The 18,407-nt window shown below is 39.9% G+C and overlaps 1 protein-coding gene across 2 annotated transcripts in view; it reads left to right on the forward strand.

Moving 5' to 3' along the window:
- Positions 1–17,878, forward strand: part of arhgap31 (Rho GTPase activating protein 31) — a 32,393-nt gene extending 14,515 nt beyond the window's left edge. Inside the window, exons 2-12 of one of the 2 annotated variants that reach the window (XM_057821879.1) lie at positions 2,221–2,323; positions 2,415–2,559; positions 6,629–6,711; positions 6,793–6,900; positions 6,997–7,139; positions 7,205–7,409; positions 7,531–7,652; positions 10,315–10,371; positions 10,451–11,095; positions 11,200–11,333; positions 11,439–17,878. In XM_057821879.1, coding sequence (XP_057677862.1) covers positions 2,221–2,323; positions 2,415–2,559; positions 6,629–6,711; positions 6,793–6,900; positions 6,997–7,139; positions 7,205–7,409; positions 7,531–7,652; positions 10,315–10,371; positions 10,451–11,095; positions 11,200–11,333; positions 11,439–13,355 — 3,662 coding nt within the window. In that variant the 3' untranslated portion in view covers positions 13,356–17,878. The remainder of the gene's footprint in view (positions 1–2,220; positions 2,324–2,414; positions 2,560–6,628; positions 6,712–6,792; positions 6,901–6,996; positions 7,140–7,204; positions 7,410–7,530; positions 7,653–10,314; positions 10,372–10,450; positions 11,096–11,199; positions 11,334–11,438) is intronic. The other variant, XM_057821880.1, reaches the window with a different exon arrangement.
- Positions 17,879–18,407: the final 529 nt, after the last annotated feature.

Raw genomic sequence — 18,407 nt, forward strand, 5'->3', positions numbered from 1 at the left:
TCAGACTCTCAATGTGAAACATTAATACTGTTCATACTCCATTCTCCATGTCAAACAGCTGAGCAGGACAGGTTTAAAAAATAATAATAATAAATAAATAAAAGTGACATAATTTGTCGGATGACACTAAATGACATCAGTTATAAGCATTCATTAATGCTCATGACAGTATCATGTCATAATTATGATTGTCTAATGACAGTCTTAAGGCGCCACTGTCAAATAAAGTGTTACCAAATACCATAACTAGCAATTAATGAAATGACTGGAACTGTAACTGAATTAATAATTAGCACAGAACATGAATTTTGATTGATATTTACATCTGCATGCAAGGAGGCATGTTGGACTAAAACAGTGTGGACAGCAGGGGTCAGAAGAGGTTGACTGTCTTCCCCAAGGGAGCAGTGATGGCCAAACGAAGCTTCTTGAAGCAATGAATCTTTGTAGCCAATTGGTTCAAAGCTTCATGGTGGTTCATTTGGTCTTATGACAGTTGTCGCTGTCGAATAAAGTATTACCAGTTCATATCTTTTGATGTAAACATCCCATAATACAGTGAGGACAGCTGCGGCTATCTATGAATAAATGCCGCTTTCATGTCACATTTGGTGGGTGGCGGTGCGAAAATGACAGTAGTTATAACTAGAGATGTCTCGATCGGGTCCGATCACATCATTTTCAAAGTATCGGAATCGGCAAAAAAAATAAATTATATATCGGACATGCCTTTTTTTAATATATATATGTTTTTTAATTAAATCATTTTCTAATTGTATTTAACGTTACAGACATAATATTTTACACTCCTCCAGAGTCTTTAAATTTAGGCTTAAGGTAGGGTTATCAAATTTATCCCGATAACGGCGGTAATTAATTTTTTAAAAATGTTTCACGTTAAATATTTAACGCAATTAATGCATCCGTTGCACGACCCACTCACGCATTGTCGTGCTCAATCTGTAATGACGCTGTTTAACCCATTTAGAGAGATAAAAGGAAGCGTAAAATGAGTAGAGTGAAATTTGGCAGCCTTTGGAGCCTTTTTTTGATAGGCCAAAGCCTTATAATCCCTCTCCCTATGATCAACAAATATCATGGGAAGCAATGTGGGGAAGCAAGTTAGCAATTGATCTTTTTCTTAACACCTTATGTTATTTCCCAATGCAGAGAAGATATATGAATTGGTAGCACTTCGCACAGTCATGGTTCCACTTCCCATCATGCATTTGGGTTGAATGGCTACAGTATCATTTACTGAAAGCTCAACAAATACACTAGATGGCAATATTTAGTCACAATATACAAAGTCACAAGTCTTTCTATCCGTGGATCCCTCTCACAGAAAGAATGTTAATAATGTAAATGTCATCTTGAGGATTTATTGTCATAATAAACAAATACAGTACTTATGTACTGTATGTTGAATGTATATATTCGTCCGAGTTTCATTCATTTTTTTCTTAATGCATTGCCAAAATGTATATGATCGGGAAAAAATATCAGGAATGATTGGAATTGAATCGGGAGCAAAAAAAAAAGCAATCGGATCGGGAAATATCGGGATCGGCAGATACTCAAAATAAACGATCGGGATCGGATCGGGAGCAAAAAAAAAAAACATGATCGGAACAACCCTAGTTATAACGGATAGTTTTTATAAAGTGTTACCAAAAGTTTTAATTGTCATTCAGCTCAGTATTTAGCAATTCTTTTAATAATATTACCAGTATGACCAAATTTTGCACAATGCTGAAACCAAATTTTGGCCCTTTTTTGTTTCTATTGTTTTCTTTTTTGTTATTTTTTTTTTTTTCCCCTTTCATAGTCAAACCGTAAAAGCCAACGCGGCTGGAATATCCATTGCGACAGATGGGCACAAACTGAATACTGCACAATATTGAGCATGTGTCAAACTGTCAATGAAATTGAGATCAATACTATTGATGAAAATGTTTGGTGTGTATTGGTTGCCCAAGCTAAGAAAGTTGTGCCGGTCACTGGTAGCTCTTTTCTATTAGAGGAAATGTCGTAAGTAATACTCGCTACAACGGCTGGGTGTGTCAACCTTCCTCTGAAACAAACAAACCATTTTTAACTTCCTGTCAAAGGCCACCTACAATCAGCAACCCTAAGGGAGAGAAAACAAGGCCATATTACTAAATGTACTACACAGCCCATCACTTTGTGAGAATACAACAAAAAATTTCTACGTTTCAGTCCCTCAGGTGCTACAGAAATGTGCAGAGTTTATCGAGAAGCACGGGATTGTACATGGGATCTACAGGTTGTCAGGGGTCACCTCAAATATTCAACGACTCAGGTACTTCGCTTGTTGCATATGTCAGGGGTCTTTCTGAAATCATTGTAACCGAATCAGTTGACTTGACCGTTGCGTGTCTGTCTGTGTGCAGACAGGAATTCAGCTCTGAGGCGTGCCCTGACCTTACAAAGGAAGTGTACCTACAGGACATCCACTGTGTGGGTTCTTTATGCAAGCTGTACTTCAGGGAGCTACCAAATCCTCTGCTCACATATGAGCTATACAGCAAATTCACTGTAAGTATGCTGCAGCGTTCATACTCTATATCATTGATGGGAATTCCGGCTGTGTAGAGAGCTTGCCATTTAGATTTGACCTGCTAAAGAGAGCATGCTCCTGAGTAAACCCCTCTAATGTTTTGATTCTGCAATTAACTCAGTCATTACCAATCTACAGTGGTATGAAAAAATATCTGAACCTTTTGGAATTTCTCAAATTTCTGCTTAAAATCACCATCAAATGTGATTTATCTTTGTCAAAATCACACAGATGAAAAAAAAGTGTCTGCTTTAACTAAAACCACCCAAACATTTATAGGTTTTCATATTTTAATGAGGATAACATGAAAACAATGACAGAAGGGGAAAAAATAAGTAAGTGAACCCTCTGCCTAAGGACATTTAAAGAGCAATTGAAACCAATTTTTTTACCAAATATTTAAGACAGGTGTGTGCCCAATCACTAATGAGCAGTGTTGGGCACGTTACTTTAAAAAAGTAATTAGTTACATTACTCACTACTTCTTCCAAAAAGTAACTGAGTTAGTAACTGAATTACTCTATAGTAAAGGTAACTAGTTACCAGGGAAAGTAACTATTTCCGTTACTTTAAAAAGAACTTCTTGTATGTCAAAGAATTTGAAAATTTCTGAGCAGTATTCGGGTCAGTGGAATAGAGAAGAACAGACAGGTAGTTAACTTGTAAAGTGCTTCAGCAGATTTGAATTGCTTACCACAGATGTCGACAAAAGCTTTGCCCCGGGACATAAATTACACATTACATGCAGGTTCTTTCCTTTAATTTCGACAAACTTGAAATAGTGTCTATATCTCCACCTCTTAAAGGACAATTTTTCTTCTGAATGCTCTGCCATCCTGACCCTGTGCATCTGTTTTGTGTGTGTGTGTTCCGCACGCGCTGTTCCAGTTTGCTTGTGAGATCACCGGCTCTGATTGGCTTACCACGACACATGACTCTAACCCTCAGCCAATCACAATCACTTCCATCGCATCTCTCGAGGGGCTGCATTTAGGTAGGCTCGTTTCCCGACAATTCACGTCACCTTCAAAGCGCCTGCCGTCCTCAAGATGGAAGCAGAATTATTGCTGGCTGACAGTGGGAGATGGGAACGGGGCTAGCATCAGGTGTAGCAAACACAGAAACATTACCAAACTTTGGAAAGCATTGTCTAATTGAATGAGCAGGGACAAACAGCTTGGAGTCAGAAGTACGTGCGCTATTCTCGAACCTGAACGCACCCCAAGTCTTGGATGACAAATCAACAGAGCAGAGAGTCGCCTCGACACGGCTGGTCGTTTCTTCAATATATTCTGAGTAATTAACGCACCGTAAGTAATTAGTTAGAGTACCCCGTTACTGAAAAAAATAACACCGTTACGTAACGGCGTTATTTATAACGACGTTACTCCCAACACTGCTAATGAGTGGTTTAAAACTCCCCAGCCCACTATAAAACACACACACCTAGTTAGAACTGTCATGATGAGAAGCATTGTCTGATGTGCATCCTGGTTCCGTCAAAAGAGTTGTCTGAAAACCTGCGATCAAGGATTGTTGATTTGTATAAAGCTTGGAAAGGATACAAAACCATCTCTAAAAGTCTGGATGTTCATCAATCGACCGTCAGAGAAGTTGTCTACAAATGGAGAAAGTTTGGCACTGTTGCTTCTCTCCCAAGGAGTGGCCGTCCACCAAAGATGACGCCAGGAGTTCAGCGCAAAATACTCAGAGAGAAAAAAAAACCTAGCGTGTCTGCTTAAGACTTAAAGAAATAACTGCCACAGTCCAATATCTCACACATCAACTATATGTAAAACCATGGCCAAGAATGGTGTTCATGGGATGACTCCACAGAGGAAGCCACTGTTGTCTAAGAAAAACATTGTTGTTCGTTTAATTTTGGCAAAAAGGCACTCGGACACTCCTCAGACGTTTTGGCAAAATATTTTGTGGACTGATAAAACCGAACTTGAATTGTTTAGGAGTACCACACAACGTCATGTGAGGAGGAAAAATGGAACAGCTCTCCAACATCAATACCTCATCCCCACCGTGAAGCATCGTGGAGGGAGCATCATGATTTGGGGCTGTTTTGCTGCCTCAGGGCCTGGAAACTTGCAATCATTAATGAAAGAATGAATTTAAAAGTTTTTCAGGAAAACCTGAGGCCGTCTGTCAGACAGTTAAAGCTAAAAAGAGGATGGATGCTGCAACAAGACAATGATCCAAAAGACAGAAGTAAATCAACTTCAGAATTTCAGAATGGTTTCAGAAGAACAAAATATACGTTCTGGAGTGGCCAACTCAAAGTCCAGACTTGAACCCATTGAGATGCTTTGGTATGACCTAAAGACAGCGATTCATGCCAAACATCCCAGGAATCTGACTAACCTATAGCAGTTTTGTAGAGAAGAATGGGCCAAGATAAATCCTGATCGATGTGCCAGACTGATTTGCAGTTACAGGAAATGTCTGGTTAAAAGTATTGTTGCCAAAGGGGGGGTGGCACAAAATAATAAATATGATGGTTCACTTAGTTATTTTTCCCCCTTCTGTCATTATTTACATACTATCCTCATTAAAATATGTAAACCTATAAATGTTGGGTGGTTTTCATTAAAGCATTGTTTTTTCATCTGTGTAATTTTGACAAAGATCAGCTCACATTTGATGAGGATTTTATGCAGAAATGTGAGAAATTACAAAAGGTTCAGATACTTTTTCATACCACTCTATGTATCTCTCTTCAATGATGATAAATCTGAATAAATACATTGAACACCCCCCCAATATACATATATATATATATATATATATATATATATATATATATATATATATTAGGGCTGTCAAAATTATCATGTTAAAGGACGGTAATTAATTTTTTTAATTAATCACCTTAAAATATTTGACGCAATTAACGCACATGCCCCGCTCAAACAGATTAAAATGACAGCATAGTGCAATGCCAACTTGTTACTTGTGTTTTTTGGAGTTTTGTCGCCTTCTGCTGGCGCTTGGGTGCGACTGATTTTATGGGCTTAAACACCCATGAGCATTGTGTAATTATCAACATCAACAATGGCGGGCTACAATTTTTTGATTGAAAATTTTACAAATTTTATTAAAACGAAAACATTAGGAGGGGTTTTAATATAAAATTTCTATAACTTGTACTAACATTTATCTTTCAAGAACTACAAGTCTTTCTATCCATGGATTGCTTTAACAGAATTTTAATAATGTTAATGCCATCTTGTTGATTTATTGTTATAATAAACAAATACAGTACTTATGTACTTTATGTTGAATGTATATATCCATCTTGTGTCTTATCTTTCCATTCCAACAATAATTACAGAAAAATATGGCATATTTTATAGATGGTTTGAATTGCGATTAATTACGATTAATTACGATTAATTAATTTTTAAGCTGTAATTAACTTGATTAAAAATTGTAATTGTTTGACAGCCCTAATATATATATATATATATATGTATATACTATCTACTTTGCTGATTTGTGATATTCTTTGATGAAGATAAACAAGGAATCATTGTACTTGCACTGGTACATTCATTAACAGACAGACAGATTCCCTTGTTTCTCTTGTATAAGTAAAGGATTCACTTTTGTGTTTGATTTGGCATTGATAAACGCATTTGAATCTGAGTTTGGAATCTCTTTCCCATTCCCAATAATCCTCCTGGAAATGCTTAGGTTACACAGCATATATCTGTAACTCTTTTCTTTTCTTTTTTTATGTTACCATTTTGCTTCTTGGAAGCTTGCCACCAAAAATGATGCCAGACACATACAAGACTGTATAAAAGCAGAACTTTTCGTCACAAATGACCGACAAATCTAAAAAATGTGTTCAGGCCTGTGTCACTTTTTTTTGACTGTGCACACTCATTGTGCAATAAGCTTATTTACGTTCACCAAGTGTCCAGGTCCCACTCAAAGGGAGGTTACTTTGTTCACACAAGCTGAGGAATTCGGTTCATGCTCCAAAATAAAGCACTGAATGCAATCAAAACATGACATTTATTTTACATGCAGGAAGTGGCCTCAGTGTGCGGCGATCATGAAAGACTTGCACACATTCAAAAGACGGTTAAGGAATTACCGACCCCTCACTTCAGGTGAACTGCTTCATACTTCATTTACTGTAACTCACAGTGTTTTAATACTGGAGAGATTGAATGTTTCTCAACTGCCTTTAGAACTCTGGAGTACCTCAGCAAGCATTTGGCCCGCCTCGCCACTTTAAGTGCCCAGACAAACATGCACACACGCAATCTGGCTTTAGTTTGGGCTCCTAATCTATTGAGGTGAGTTTGGCTCATACGAAAAGAACAATCGGATCCTGACCTTTGATTTATTTATTTTTTCGCATGACCAAAATGTGTGATTTATTTTTTTTATAGATCTAAAACAATAGAGGCCACATCTGGTAATGGAGACATGGCTTTTCAGGAAGTGCGAATACAACAGTCAGTGGTGGAGTTCATTTTAAACCACACCGAGCAGATCTTTAACACTGACTCCGTGCAAATCAAACCAAAAGAAGGTATGACATTCATCTATGGAAAACAAGTCTTGAAAATGAAACTGTGACGTATTGTACTTCGACAGGGCCAAGTTTAATATGTGGGGAGAAATACGCCACGCTCCCCATTAGCGGTCAGAGTGGGCCGATGAAACTGATGAGCCTGGAAGAAGCCCAAGCTCGCTCCTTAAGTCCAAATCATCCTCTGCACAAAGAACGCCAACGGGAGAACAGTCTGCCTGACACCAGCATGGCCACGCTCTACCACACTGTCATAGACTTGGACAGCAAGTATGAAACTGTTTACTGAGTGAACAATGACAGTGGTCCTTGAAACCGAGGGTGAAAAAATCCCTAAATGTCTGCAGAATTACTTCAGAATTTTACTAAGCAACAATTCTTTATATTTTAGGAGAAAGCTTTCTGGAAAATCGAAGAAATGGAGATCTATCTTCAACTTGGGACGCTCCGTGGACTCCAAAGGAAAACTGAGCCGAAATGGAAGCGTGTTCATTAGAGCCCCTGGGTTAACAGGCAAGTGCATGCAACTGTAATTGACAACTATACCTAATAAACAATATCAATACTCAGAGGTGGGTAGTAACGTGTTACATTTACTCAATTACATTAACTTGAGTAACTTTTTGAGAATATTGTACTTCTTACAGTAGATTAACCATGCAATACTTTTTACTATTACTTGAGTAGATTTGTGAAGAAACACTACTCTACTTTGGGCTACGCTAGATTCGTTACATTTTTCGTCTTTATTCTTCATTTTGATTTTATTTTTGCCAACAGATGCCGACATAGGCCTTCTCCAGTTTCACTTATGAGACGTCGCAACAATCACCACATGCTCCCTATAAGCGGAGTTTACGGGGGGCCAGGCCCCCCTGGTGGCCAAAAGTGTCATTGCATGCAATTGTAGTTGTAAAGCAAAAAAAAAAAAAAAAAAATGAATGAAATGAACAAAAAAGATATTTTTATAATGGGTGAAAATTATTTTTCAAACACATCATGTGACTAGACCTTAGACCAGACATGTCTAAAGTCCGGCCCGGGGGCCAAATGCGGTCCAAGGTCAAATTTCATCCGGCCTCCAGTCTCTGTCATAAAATGAATAACGTCTGGCCTGCACACAGACTTCATAAATTGGTCAGCAGTACTGCTACAAGCATATGAAGTAGCTTACACACTAAATGCTGCTCCTCATTTACCCACTAAAACGCAGCAGCACTCTAAGCAACATAAACCCCGTGTGACCCTTTACTATATAAAAAGTTGATTAGGTTCGCTATAACAGAGAAGTCTACTGCATTAAGATGGTGGCTGTTTACTAACGCCAGCAAGTCTGTCATTTTGCATCTAGTTCTCTATACATGTTCTAACACTGCCGTTGCCTGTCATTTTTCATCTAGTTCCATATATATGTGATATCTACTGTACTATTATGTGGCTGTGTGTTTGTAGCAACTAGCATCTGGGTGTTGTTTGTAGTGGCTGTCGGCCGCAGTCAACTATTATTGTCTTTTTTATGTAGCGGAATGAGTTGAAAACTTTATTTACTCCTGGTCCGTTCCTCATTGCGTGCCGAAGACCGCGCTGACTGTGTTTTAGTTCGCCTTCATAGGCGGATCTACTAATCAGGCAAAGTAGACGATCGCCTTAGGCCCCCAACCAGTAGGGGGCCCCCAACCACCTGCCTTGCCCCAACGAACAACGGCTTGGGCCACAGGAGCCAGCAGCAATCCCAACTATTCGTCATGTATAATTGTGTCAGCATACCAAACAAACAAATTACAAAACAAAAATGAAAGCCATTTGAATGCTGCATTTATATTATCTCCCCCCCACACGCACCACAATGGACTGTTCCACGACGACGGCCTGAGTATCAGTCGCTTAGCTTCATTTAGCGCCGTTTAGCATCGCTTAGCTGTTCGTTAGCTTCACTTAGCTCTCCCGCAGTTTTCACGCCACTAAGCTCGCTATTTTTATGGCTCATTTGCTACTTTGCACGTTGGCTATCATTTATTTCGAACACATGAGCGAAGTGCTCCCCATGAGAGCCAAAGTGCAGTGAGGGAGAAGTTGAGTACAGGCCTCTAATGCCTCTTTTAACTTTCTTCTTCTTCACACCGAACATAAAATACACGACAGCACACCCTGTGGCGAAACAATGATGTACAGTTCCAATCAGTCATACAATAACACTCAACAGCTGGTTAACAGCAAAAGCACGTCATGTTCGTCATATAAATAATGATTTCTGGAGTTAATCCCACATACTTCAGAATTAATATTATAATATGTTGAGTAAATACTACATAATACAGATTCTATACTAAGAATAGCTTTCAAATGACACTCTTCATGACAAATATGATTGGCAATGAATAATTATTTTAATTATTATACTACTACTATATACAGTAGTATACTATAATAATATTGCTAGATTTTTTTAAAGAATTGTTTTGAATAATGTTGGAAAGGCAAAGTCAGTGTTTTGAATCTGTTTACTTTCCATTCTTTTACACTAGTAAATGCTATCAGCATTTAACCTCATCGTTTATTTGTGATTAATTATTGTTATTTACATGATTATTTGTACTTTAATAAAGAATTTAAGTGTTACAAAATAGTTTTGTGGATTAATAAGCGTCAACAAAAATTTCATTGCTAAATTAGTAAAAAAAAGAAAGATTTTAGATTAGTCGATTAATCGCAAAACTAGTCGACTGACTAATCAGGAAAAAATTTGTCGTTTAGGAGAGCCCTCGTGTACCAGAACATATTTCCTCCACACCCTTATCCCCTTTTTAACCCCTGACCCATGAAGAGGGCCCCTGGATATGTTCGCCTTAGGCCCCAAAATTGCCAAGTCCGCCACTGTTCGCCTTTACCAGGTATAAATAAATAATTGGAATTATGACGTTTGTGAATCGTTCTCGAGTTTCCCACGGCCGAACCGCGAATAACCTAAGAATTGGAAAATTAGCACGCCTCTACCCACTACTAGTTCCATAACTTCAGTTTTTGTTCCGTTCTTTCACCTTTGACTTCATTGCAGCCTTAGTTTATTGCGCCATCTTCTGGCTTCTTCTAAATTGTTGCTAAACGTCACACAGACAACATAATCCCATTGATAAATCCATTAATTTAATCATAGCGTTGTGCATTTTTTCCTCAGAAAAGTCATCTCTTCGACCGTCCAGAAGTATGGAGTCACTGTGCTCCTTGCCAACAGGTAACGTTTTTGCCAAGTAAAATCAAATTTACATAGGCAAGTCTTTAAAAAATGTACTTTCACCTCCTGCTGTTCCCAGATGATGATAGAACTGGAAACAGTCCATCAGGGGGACAAGGCAGCATTTTTGTTCCGGATGTCAAATCAAGAACACTGGGATCTGATTCACTTTATGACTTGAGTGAACATGAGCAAAACTGGGAGTTTAAAGGGAAAAAATCTGGCAGCGTAACAGGCGGTTGGAACTCTGGGTTGAGCCAAAAGGGCAGCTTATCAGGTGCTTCAGCAACCCCTCAAAGAACATTGCCGGAGCAGCTCAAGGTGTTTAAGGGAGATGACCTGAGTGGCAACAAACCTACGTCTCCTAAAAACAGAAGGATGCTGTACTCGGGTTCCTCCTACAACAGTTCATCTCGACCTTCCTTTCCTGGAAGCTTCTTTCCGCTGGAGTCATCGCCGAGGCACCAGCGTAGAGCCGTCAACATATCGGAGCCTTTCGCTGTGTCGGTACCCCTGCGCGTGTCGGCCGTTATCAGCTCTAACAGCACGCCTTGCAGAGGGCTTGCCAAGGATAGGATGGCTGCAGCAGCACTGAAACCTTGCAAGGAGACTTCAGACCAGAGCGGTGGTGGAAAAAGCAACATGTGTCCAGTAGTGGAACCCAGCAACAGAGATGGAACAGAGAAGAAACAGACAGAGAGAGTCTCAAATGCAATGCCAAAGGGTAAGACCTTCTTCATTCAACCCATTTTAACGACTACAACTCTGTTGCGTTGGATAGAAATTGACAACTACCAGTTGCTAATAAAAAATGTGCTTTGTTCTCAGGTAAAACCAGAGAATTATTCCAAGAAGAGATGAGCAAGACTCAACTGGAAGCGCTTTCAATTGTGAGTGAAGGCACAGCAAAAATACCCTTCACTGGGCAACAACTGGAAAATCAGTCAAAACCCGCTCAACAGGTAAATCATCTATTTTTTGTTGAAAAATTGGCTTATAAACAAGTATTTGACTATTGTTATTGGATTTTCTGTGATGTGTGCTAATATTTTTCTTCATATTTCTAGGATAAGGAATTATGCATCACAAAGGAGCTTTGGTATGACGTCCACCAAGAGCTGAAGATAACAGAACCTGAAATGGACCTACTAGATAAGACTTACGATGCCATCCTACCTGGCCAAAACAAGAAGTTAACTATGGATGTAAAGTCAAAAAGAAGCCGCAGCTCTCCATCGCTGTCCATGTTCTGTAAAGACCAGTCTTCCAAATCCTATCTCTATGATCATCTTAACACCTCTAGGTCTGAATCTACAGTGAAACAGCCTTCAGAGTCCGACATTGTATTTTCTCTCCTAAAAAATGATCTTTGGGTCAATGAAGGCATAAAAATTGTCAACCCTGTTCTGGAAGAAACTGACAAGAAATTTTCTTCTTTGAATAAAGCGCATACTATAGAGCCCCAAGTTAGTTTCACAAGTGACTCTCAAATCCTCAGAGGCTCCTTAGCAGCAATTGATAGCCAAGGAGAAGCTGAAGAACATGAAAGTCCTGAAGAAACCCAAAACATCTCATGTGATGTAGAGAAAATTCCTGAAGTTGTATCCCAGTTTTCCATATGTCTGGAGGAGAGACCAAATTCTCTGGACCTGCCAATCCAGGAAGATGATGAAGGATTGGCAGGAAACTCTGAAGAGCTGGATCTAGTGGAATCATGGGAAGACCTCAGCTCCAGCAAGCAGTGGGTCACAAGTCCACTGCACTCCCCAGACGTGGAAGAGTTGTTTAAGCAGCAATTGCCGTTCAGCTCTCAATCTGTAACTCTGAACTCAGACGAGGATCGGACCTCATTTTCTTCACACAGTGTTAAACAATCAAAAAGATTATCCCTTGCGAAAACCTCATCAGGAAACATTTCACAAACATCCAGCAGCAAATATGAAACCGATTTGGCCTCTCTGCCTTCTACGAACGCTAGTCTCAACACCAGTAATGGAACACAAGCTCCAATTGGAAAATGTGGAACAAAAAAACTGAAATCATCGCAACACTTTTATAGACAAATGTCTTACGAATCAGCCGGACCAGAAAAAAGAGACGAACACAACCTTTCCAAACACAGACCATGCTCCCTCAACCTAGACTTGGGGCCTCGATGCATTAGGGACATTTCTAACCAGCAAAGCCGTCCTTCGCTCAAGCTTTCTTCCTATACGAGGAGTCTGTCAGAGACTGTAAACAGTGGGCTCCTCTCCGAGTTGGACTTGTTCTTGAACGATAGCCAGGCACCTTTGCGACGAAATTCTGCCCCCCTCAGTGTTGCATCCGTCCGGACCGCCTTCATGATTAAGACGTGCAAGGCCAAAGCTGTGCCTGTTGTACCTCCAAAGGTGCAGTATAGTCAGATACCTCACTCCAGACAAGACAGTGACATTGAGACAGAGAAAGAACAAGACACGGCTTGTCCTAAAAATAGTACAGAGAAAAGCCACGAAGCACCTCCCCCAGCGATTTCAGATCTGAAGGACGAGTTAGAGAATAAGGAGCCTGTGGCCAAACAGCAAAACCACCCAAAAGTTCAGAAACAAGCAGAAAATGTGACGACAACCACAACAGTACCGCCAGTCATCACCAGGCGACACACCCCCAGTCTTGAAGTTTTTGTTGACAGACCTAACAGAGCAAATATTTTACAAAGGTCGTCTTTTAGGAACCGGCAAAGACCCCAGAGTCTGATACTGTTCAGTCCTCCTTTTCCCATTATGGATTACCCTCCGCCCGGTGACGACGGCAAACTTCTGTCCATCAAGAGCATGAATGAGGAATCGGCAATGAAAGAGACATCCGTAGATGGGGTTGCCCTCCAAAATAAAATGACTATCCCAAAGAGTGGTCAGAGACTAGAAACATCAACCAGCTGCTTCTACCAACCACAAAGGAGATCGATGATTTTTGAGAGCAGGAACCACAGACAGATAGAGTAAACACAGAGACTTGCTGAATGTAAATGACTTACTGAGACCGATATGATGTTGTAAATCGCAGTATACTATTTTATATAAAGCTATTGTTGAGGGTTGGAAATGTATTAAATTAAAATTTCTCACTACGTTCATGAAGTATTTAAGAGAAATATTGTACAGAACCGAGATCTTTTAGGCCATGATTCACTGAACGAACATTATTAACAGCCACTTTATTACTAACAACAACTGCTTTTGAGAACATGCGCAAAACTTGTGACAATCAGCTTTTGACTATGATCAGTTAGCTGCAATTTAGTTGTTTTGTATTTTATATACTTGAAAACCGATGAAGGTTGCATTGACTGTAGGAGTCTCGGGGTCTTGTTCACGAGTGAGGGAACAATGGAGAGTGAAATTGGACGGCGAATTGGGGTAGCAGTCGCTTTATCACATTGTTGCAACAGAGAGCTGAGCCAAGAGCCAAATCTCTCCATCTTCCGTTCGATCTTCGTTCCTACCCTCACATATGGTCATGAACAATGGGTCAGGATCGGAAGAACAAGATCGCGGGTACAAGCGGCCGAAATGGGTTTTCTCAGACGGATAGCTGGCATCTCCCTTAAACCTGAGTTATGCTTCTGCGTTGCGGTGATGGCGTAGCGACTAGAGTGTCAATAAGCATTCGACAGTTCTGCGGCCAGGGAACGTGTTGCTCTGTAATTCACCGCCAAGCCACTAGAGGGGTGTGGCATTGTGTTTGCACGGTTTTGGGGGACTCTTGTCGACTTCCTCTAGCTTTCTTCCAGTTACAATGCCGACAGAGATGGAACGCTTGAATGTGGATTTTCAGCTCATCAACATTGAACAACAAATGTTGATCATACAAATGTTGAGGCGCAGGGAACACAGAAGACGGTTACAGAGGTGGTCGTTAGCGCATGAATGTTTGTAAATGGCGGTGATTTCGCGCTGAACTGGAAACAACAATCTGAGCAGACAAATCGCAGTCCATTTGTGTCACGTTTAGCTGCACGTCAGGCTACGGCAGAGGGTCGTAATTCGGGTCTGCCTTGACGGCGTAGGTCTGCCGCAGAAGCATAACTCTGCCTTTAGAGACAGGGTGAGAAACGTTGCTATTTGCAAGATGCCAAGAGTCGAGTCACTACTTCTTCATGTAGAAAGGAATTAGTTGCGGTGGTTCGGGCATCTGGTGCGGATGCCACCAGGGCGCCTCCCTAGGGAAGTGTTCCTGATACATCCAGCTGGGAGGAGACTTCTAGGCAGGACCAGGTGAAGGGAATATATCTAGACACTGGCTTGCGAGCAGCTCGGGATCCCCCAGTCAGGGCTACTTAATGTGGCCAGGGAAAGGGAAGTTTGGGGCTCCCTGCTGAAACTGACGCCCCCGCGACTGAAGTGATTGAAGATGGATGGATGGCTATTTCTTAAAGGGATCCACGGAAAGAAAGACTTGTAGTTCTTAAAAGGTAAACGTTATTATGAGTTAAAATAATTTTATATTGAAGCCCTTCTTGATGTTTTTGTTTGTATGCAATCTGTAAAATTAGTTTAACTAGTAGGTCGCCAGTGTTGTTGACGTCACATGGTTACGCTGCCAGGCTTCCAGAGTATGACATCTGTTCAACCCTTTCAATTAGAACCCGAGAGGAACATTAATAAGCATGACAGCACTGTCGATATTTCACAAAACGAACAGCAAAAGCAAAATGAACAGGAAAGACGGGATGAGACGAGAGTAGGGGGAAAAAACGGTGTTCTGCCAAAATGTGCTACACTGGCGAAACATGCTACAAGAGGCGAATTTGACACCCAAAGTACTACCGTGCACTTTCAGCTTGTTTTGTTTAGATGCATAAAGACAGAACGTACTAAAGACTCCTTAGAAAAATACTTAAAAGGAGTAATATCAAGTAAGGGTGGTTTAAATATGCTACGTGACTAATGTGCTCAACAAATCAACAATCTGCTTTAAACCTACCACAACAAAACACAATGCTTAAAAGTATGAGAGGGAAACAGATGCAACGAAAAGGTATTAAAAGACTCAATAAAAACGCAAATAGTAAGTACTAGTCGCTTTTAACCGATGAGTGCCTGTGCTGGATGTCTCGCCGCGTAGATGGAATTGCAGTAACCCGGTAGAATTCGTCGAATGACAGTGACAATCTACGTTATCACCCTGAGCGTCCATTTCACGCTTAAAACATGGCGCCCTCTGTAGGTCAAAACATGTACTAAATATTACAGATTTTTAAATCAATAGCAATATTTTATGTGTTTCTAATCACATATTTTAGTAAAAGAGAACAATTGTGGCTTATTAGAGCCTACAAGTCTTTAAGTCCTAGGTTCCCTTTAAAGGCTCAGTTCTGTGACTGTCATAGACAACGACATATGTACCAGGTTTCTGCGTACTTGCTGAGGGGAGAATTTATCTTTCTTTTTATATTTACAAGCACATTTCATGCGTAATAAGCAGTGTTGGGCATGTTACTTTAAAAAAGTAATTAGTTACATTACTCACTACTTCGTCCAAAAAGTAACTGAGTTAGTAACTGAATTACTCTATAGTAAAAGTAACTAGTTACCAGGGAAAGTAACTATTTCCGTTACTTTAAAAAGAACTTGTTGTATGTCAAAGAATTTGAAATTTTCTGAGCAGTATTCGAGTCAGTGAAATAGAGAAGAACAGACAGGTAGTTAACTTGTTAGGTGCTTCAGCAGATTTGAATTGCTTACCACAGATGTCGACAAAAGCTTTGCCCCGGGGCATAAATGACACATTACATGCAGGTTCTTTCCTTTAATTTCGACAAACTTGAAATAGTGTCTATATCTTCACCTCTTAAAGGACAATTTTTCTTCTGAATGCTCTGCCATCCCGACCCTGTGCATCTGTTTTGCGTGTGTGTGTTTGCCGCACGCGCTGTTCCGGTTTGCTTGTGAAATCACCGGCTCTGATTGGCTTACCACGACATATGACTCTTAACCCTCAGCCATCACAATCACTTCCATCGCATCTCTCGAGGGGCTGCATTCAGGTAGGCTCGGTTCCCGACAATTCATGTCACCTTCAAAGCGTCTGCCGTCCTCAAGATGGAAGCAGAATTATTGCTGGCTGACAGGGGAGATGGGAACGAGGCTAGCATCAGGTGTAGCAAACACAGAAACGTTACCAAACTTTGGAAAGCATTGTCTAATTGAATGAGCAGGGACAAACAGCTTGGAGTCAGAAGTACGTGCGCTATTCTCGAACCTGAACGCACCCCAAGTCTTGGATGACAAATCAACAGAGCAGAGAGTCGCCTCGACACGGCTGGTAGTTTCTTCAATTTACTCAAAGTAACGCACCGCTCTTGACCGTCAGTAACAGTAACGGCGTTGTAACGGCGGAAAAAGTAACGCACCGCTCTTGACCGTCAGTAACAGTAACGGCGTTGTAACGGCGGAAAAAGTAATTAGATTACCCTGTTACTGAAAAAATAACGCCGTTACGTAACGGCGTTATTTATAACGGCGTTACTCCCAACACTGGTAATAAGCCACGTTTCTACCAAACTGTACTGTTCCGTCCATGTAGAAAAGCATTCATTTTTGCAGGGTAAAGCCATCCTGTCTCACGATGGTCCAATATTAGCTAACGTTCCCTAACGTTATAGCAACAACATTGAATCAACAAAACCTCATCCCTCATATATTATTTGGCTACACTCTGATGAATCACCATGATGGATTTGTTTGCTGTTCTGTGTTGCAAGAACTGATCTGTGCTTCTTGGAAAACTTGCTTGGAAGACATTAGAAAGCTGTATTGTAAAATACTAACAATGAGCTATCGGAAGATCAATTTTGTTTGAAGTGCGTGACCAAATCCATGTACATTCAGACTTCTAAAAGAAAGGAAGTGTAAAAAAAACTGATAACGTCGCTGTTTAACAGTATAATTGTGCTAGCTACAATAGCTGTGATCATATAGTTTGCAGGAAATATACTGCTGAAGATGTGTGTATTGTTACATGAAGTAAACTTTAAACAAGGAATTAAAATATAAAGTATTACTATTATGAATGTGATAAATGTATTTAAAAGGAAATATAGTTTTCTGATATACGGAATGTGTGTTGGATATTAATCTACGGAAGAAGCTTTGCATTTGATTTTTTTTTTCTTAATATTTTTTTTCATTTCTGTTCATGACAAAGATCTTAAATCAGCTTTGTGAGGAAGAGCAAAGCAGATTCTGGAGTTGCTTTCCTGAAGGTTGACAGATGCATGGCTGTATCATTGTGGACCTTCACAATGTATCTGAGTAAAGTCTACTGACAGCATCTGGAAAATGTTTTATTTGTCGTTTATCTTGATGAAAAGAGACTCTGAGTTTTAATACTTGTCCAGATATCTTGAATGCTTACAAACATTGTGATGAGAGTGGAGGTTTTTATTACTCGTTTATCATGTTTGCATTTGCATTGAAGCCTTAAAACATCACTTGAAAAAGTGCTTGTCAGGAGATTTTTTTTGTACAACAAACAACAAAGAATTTGAGAATAAACAGTTCTTAAATGATGTGGTGTTTTCATGTATTACAGATTCATATTGGAGTAAAAAACAAATTATAACAGTAACCCATAGCAAAGCAAAATTGAAGATGAGATCTTGTTCATGTCTCATTTACATCTCTGAGAAGTGAATCAGCAATAATCGAGACCAGGGTGGTTTTCTCGGTTTTCTCAAATTGTCTCATGAGACATAAGTCTCTTAGTGAGCATTACCTGAGAAGGTCTTGAGAATAGTTCTACTGGCACGATTTTTCAATAAAGTCTCACAGTTGTCTCCTTTCAAGATCTCACCAAGAGACAACTATGAGTACTTGTGACGATCTCAAATGCGTCTCAATTTTATCTCCTTACTTGGAGTCACGATCTCAGTAATGTCTCAGTAAAAGTCATGGATGAGCAAAGTATTTATTATTTATCTTTTACTGATTTCGCCAAGAAACCCTATATTGTGTCAGTCACAAATATTTCTCAATTTGATAACTTTCCAGTCT

This window comes from Corythoichthys intestinalis, chromosome 18, assembly GCF_030265065.1.
Source record: "Corythoichthys intestinalis isolate RoL2023-P3 chromosome 18, ASM3026506v1, whole genome shotgun sequence".
Lineage (NCBI taxonomy): Eukaryota > Metazoa > Chordata > Actinopteri > Syngnathiformes > Syngnathidae > Corythoichthys > Corythoichthys intestinalis.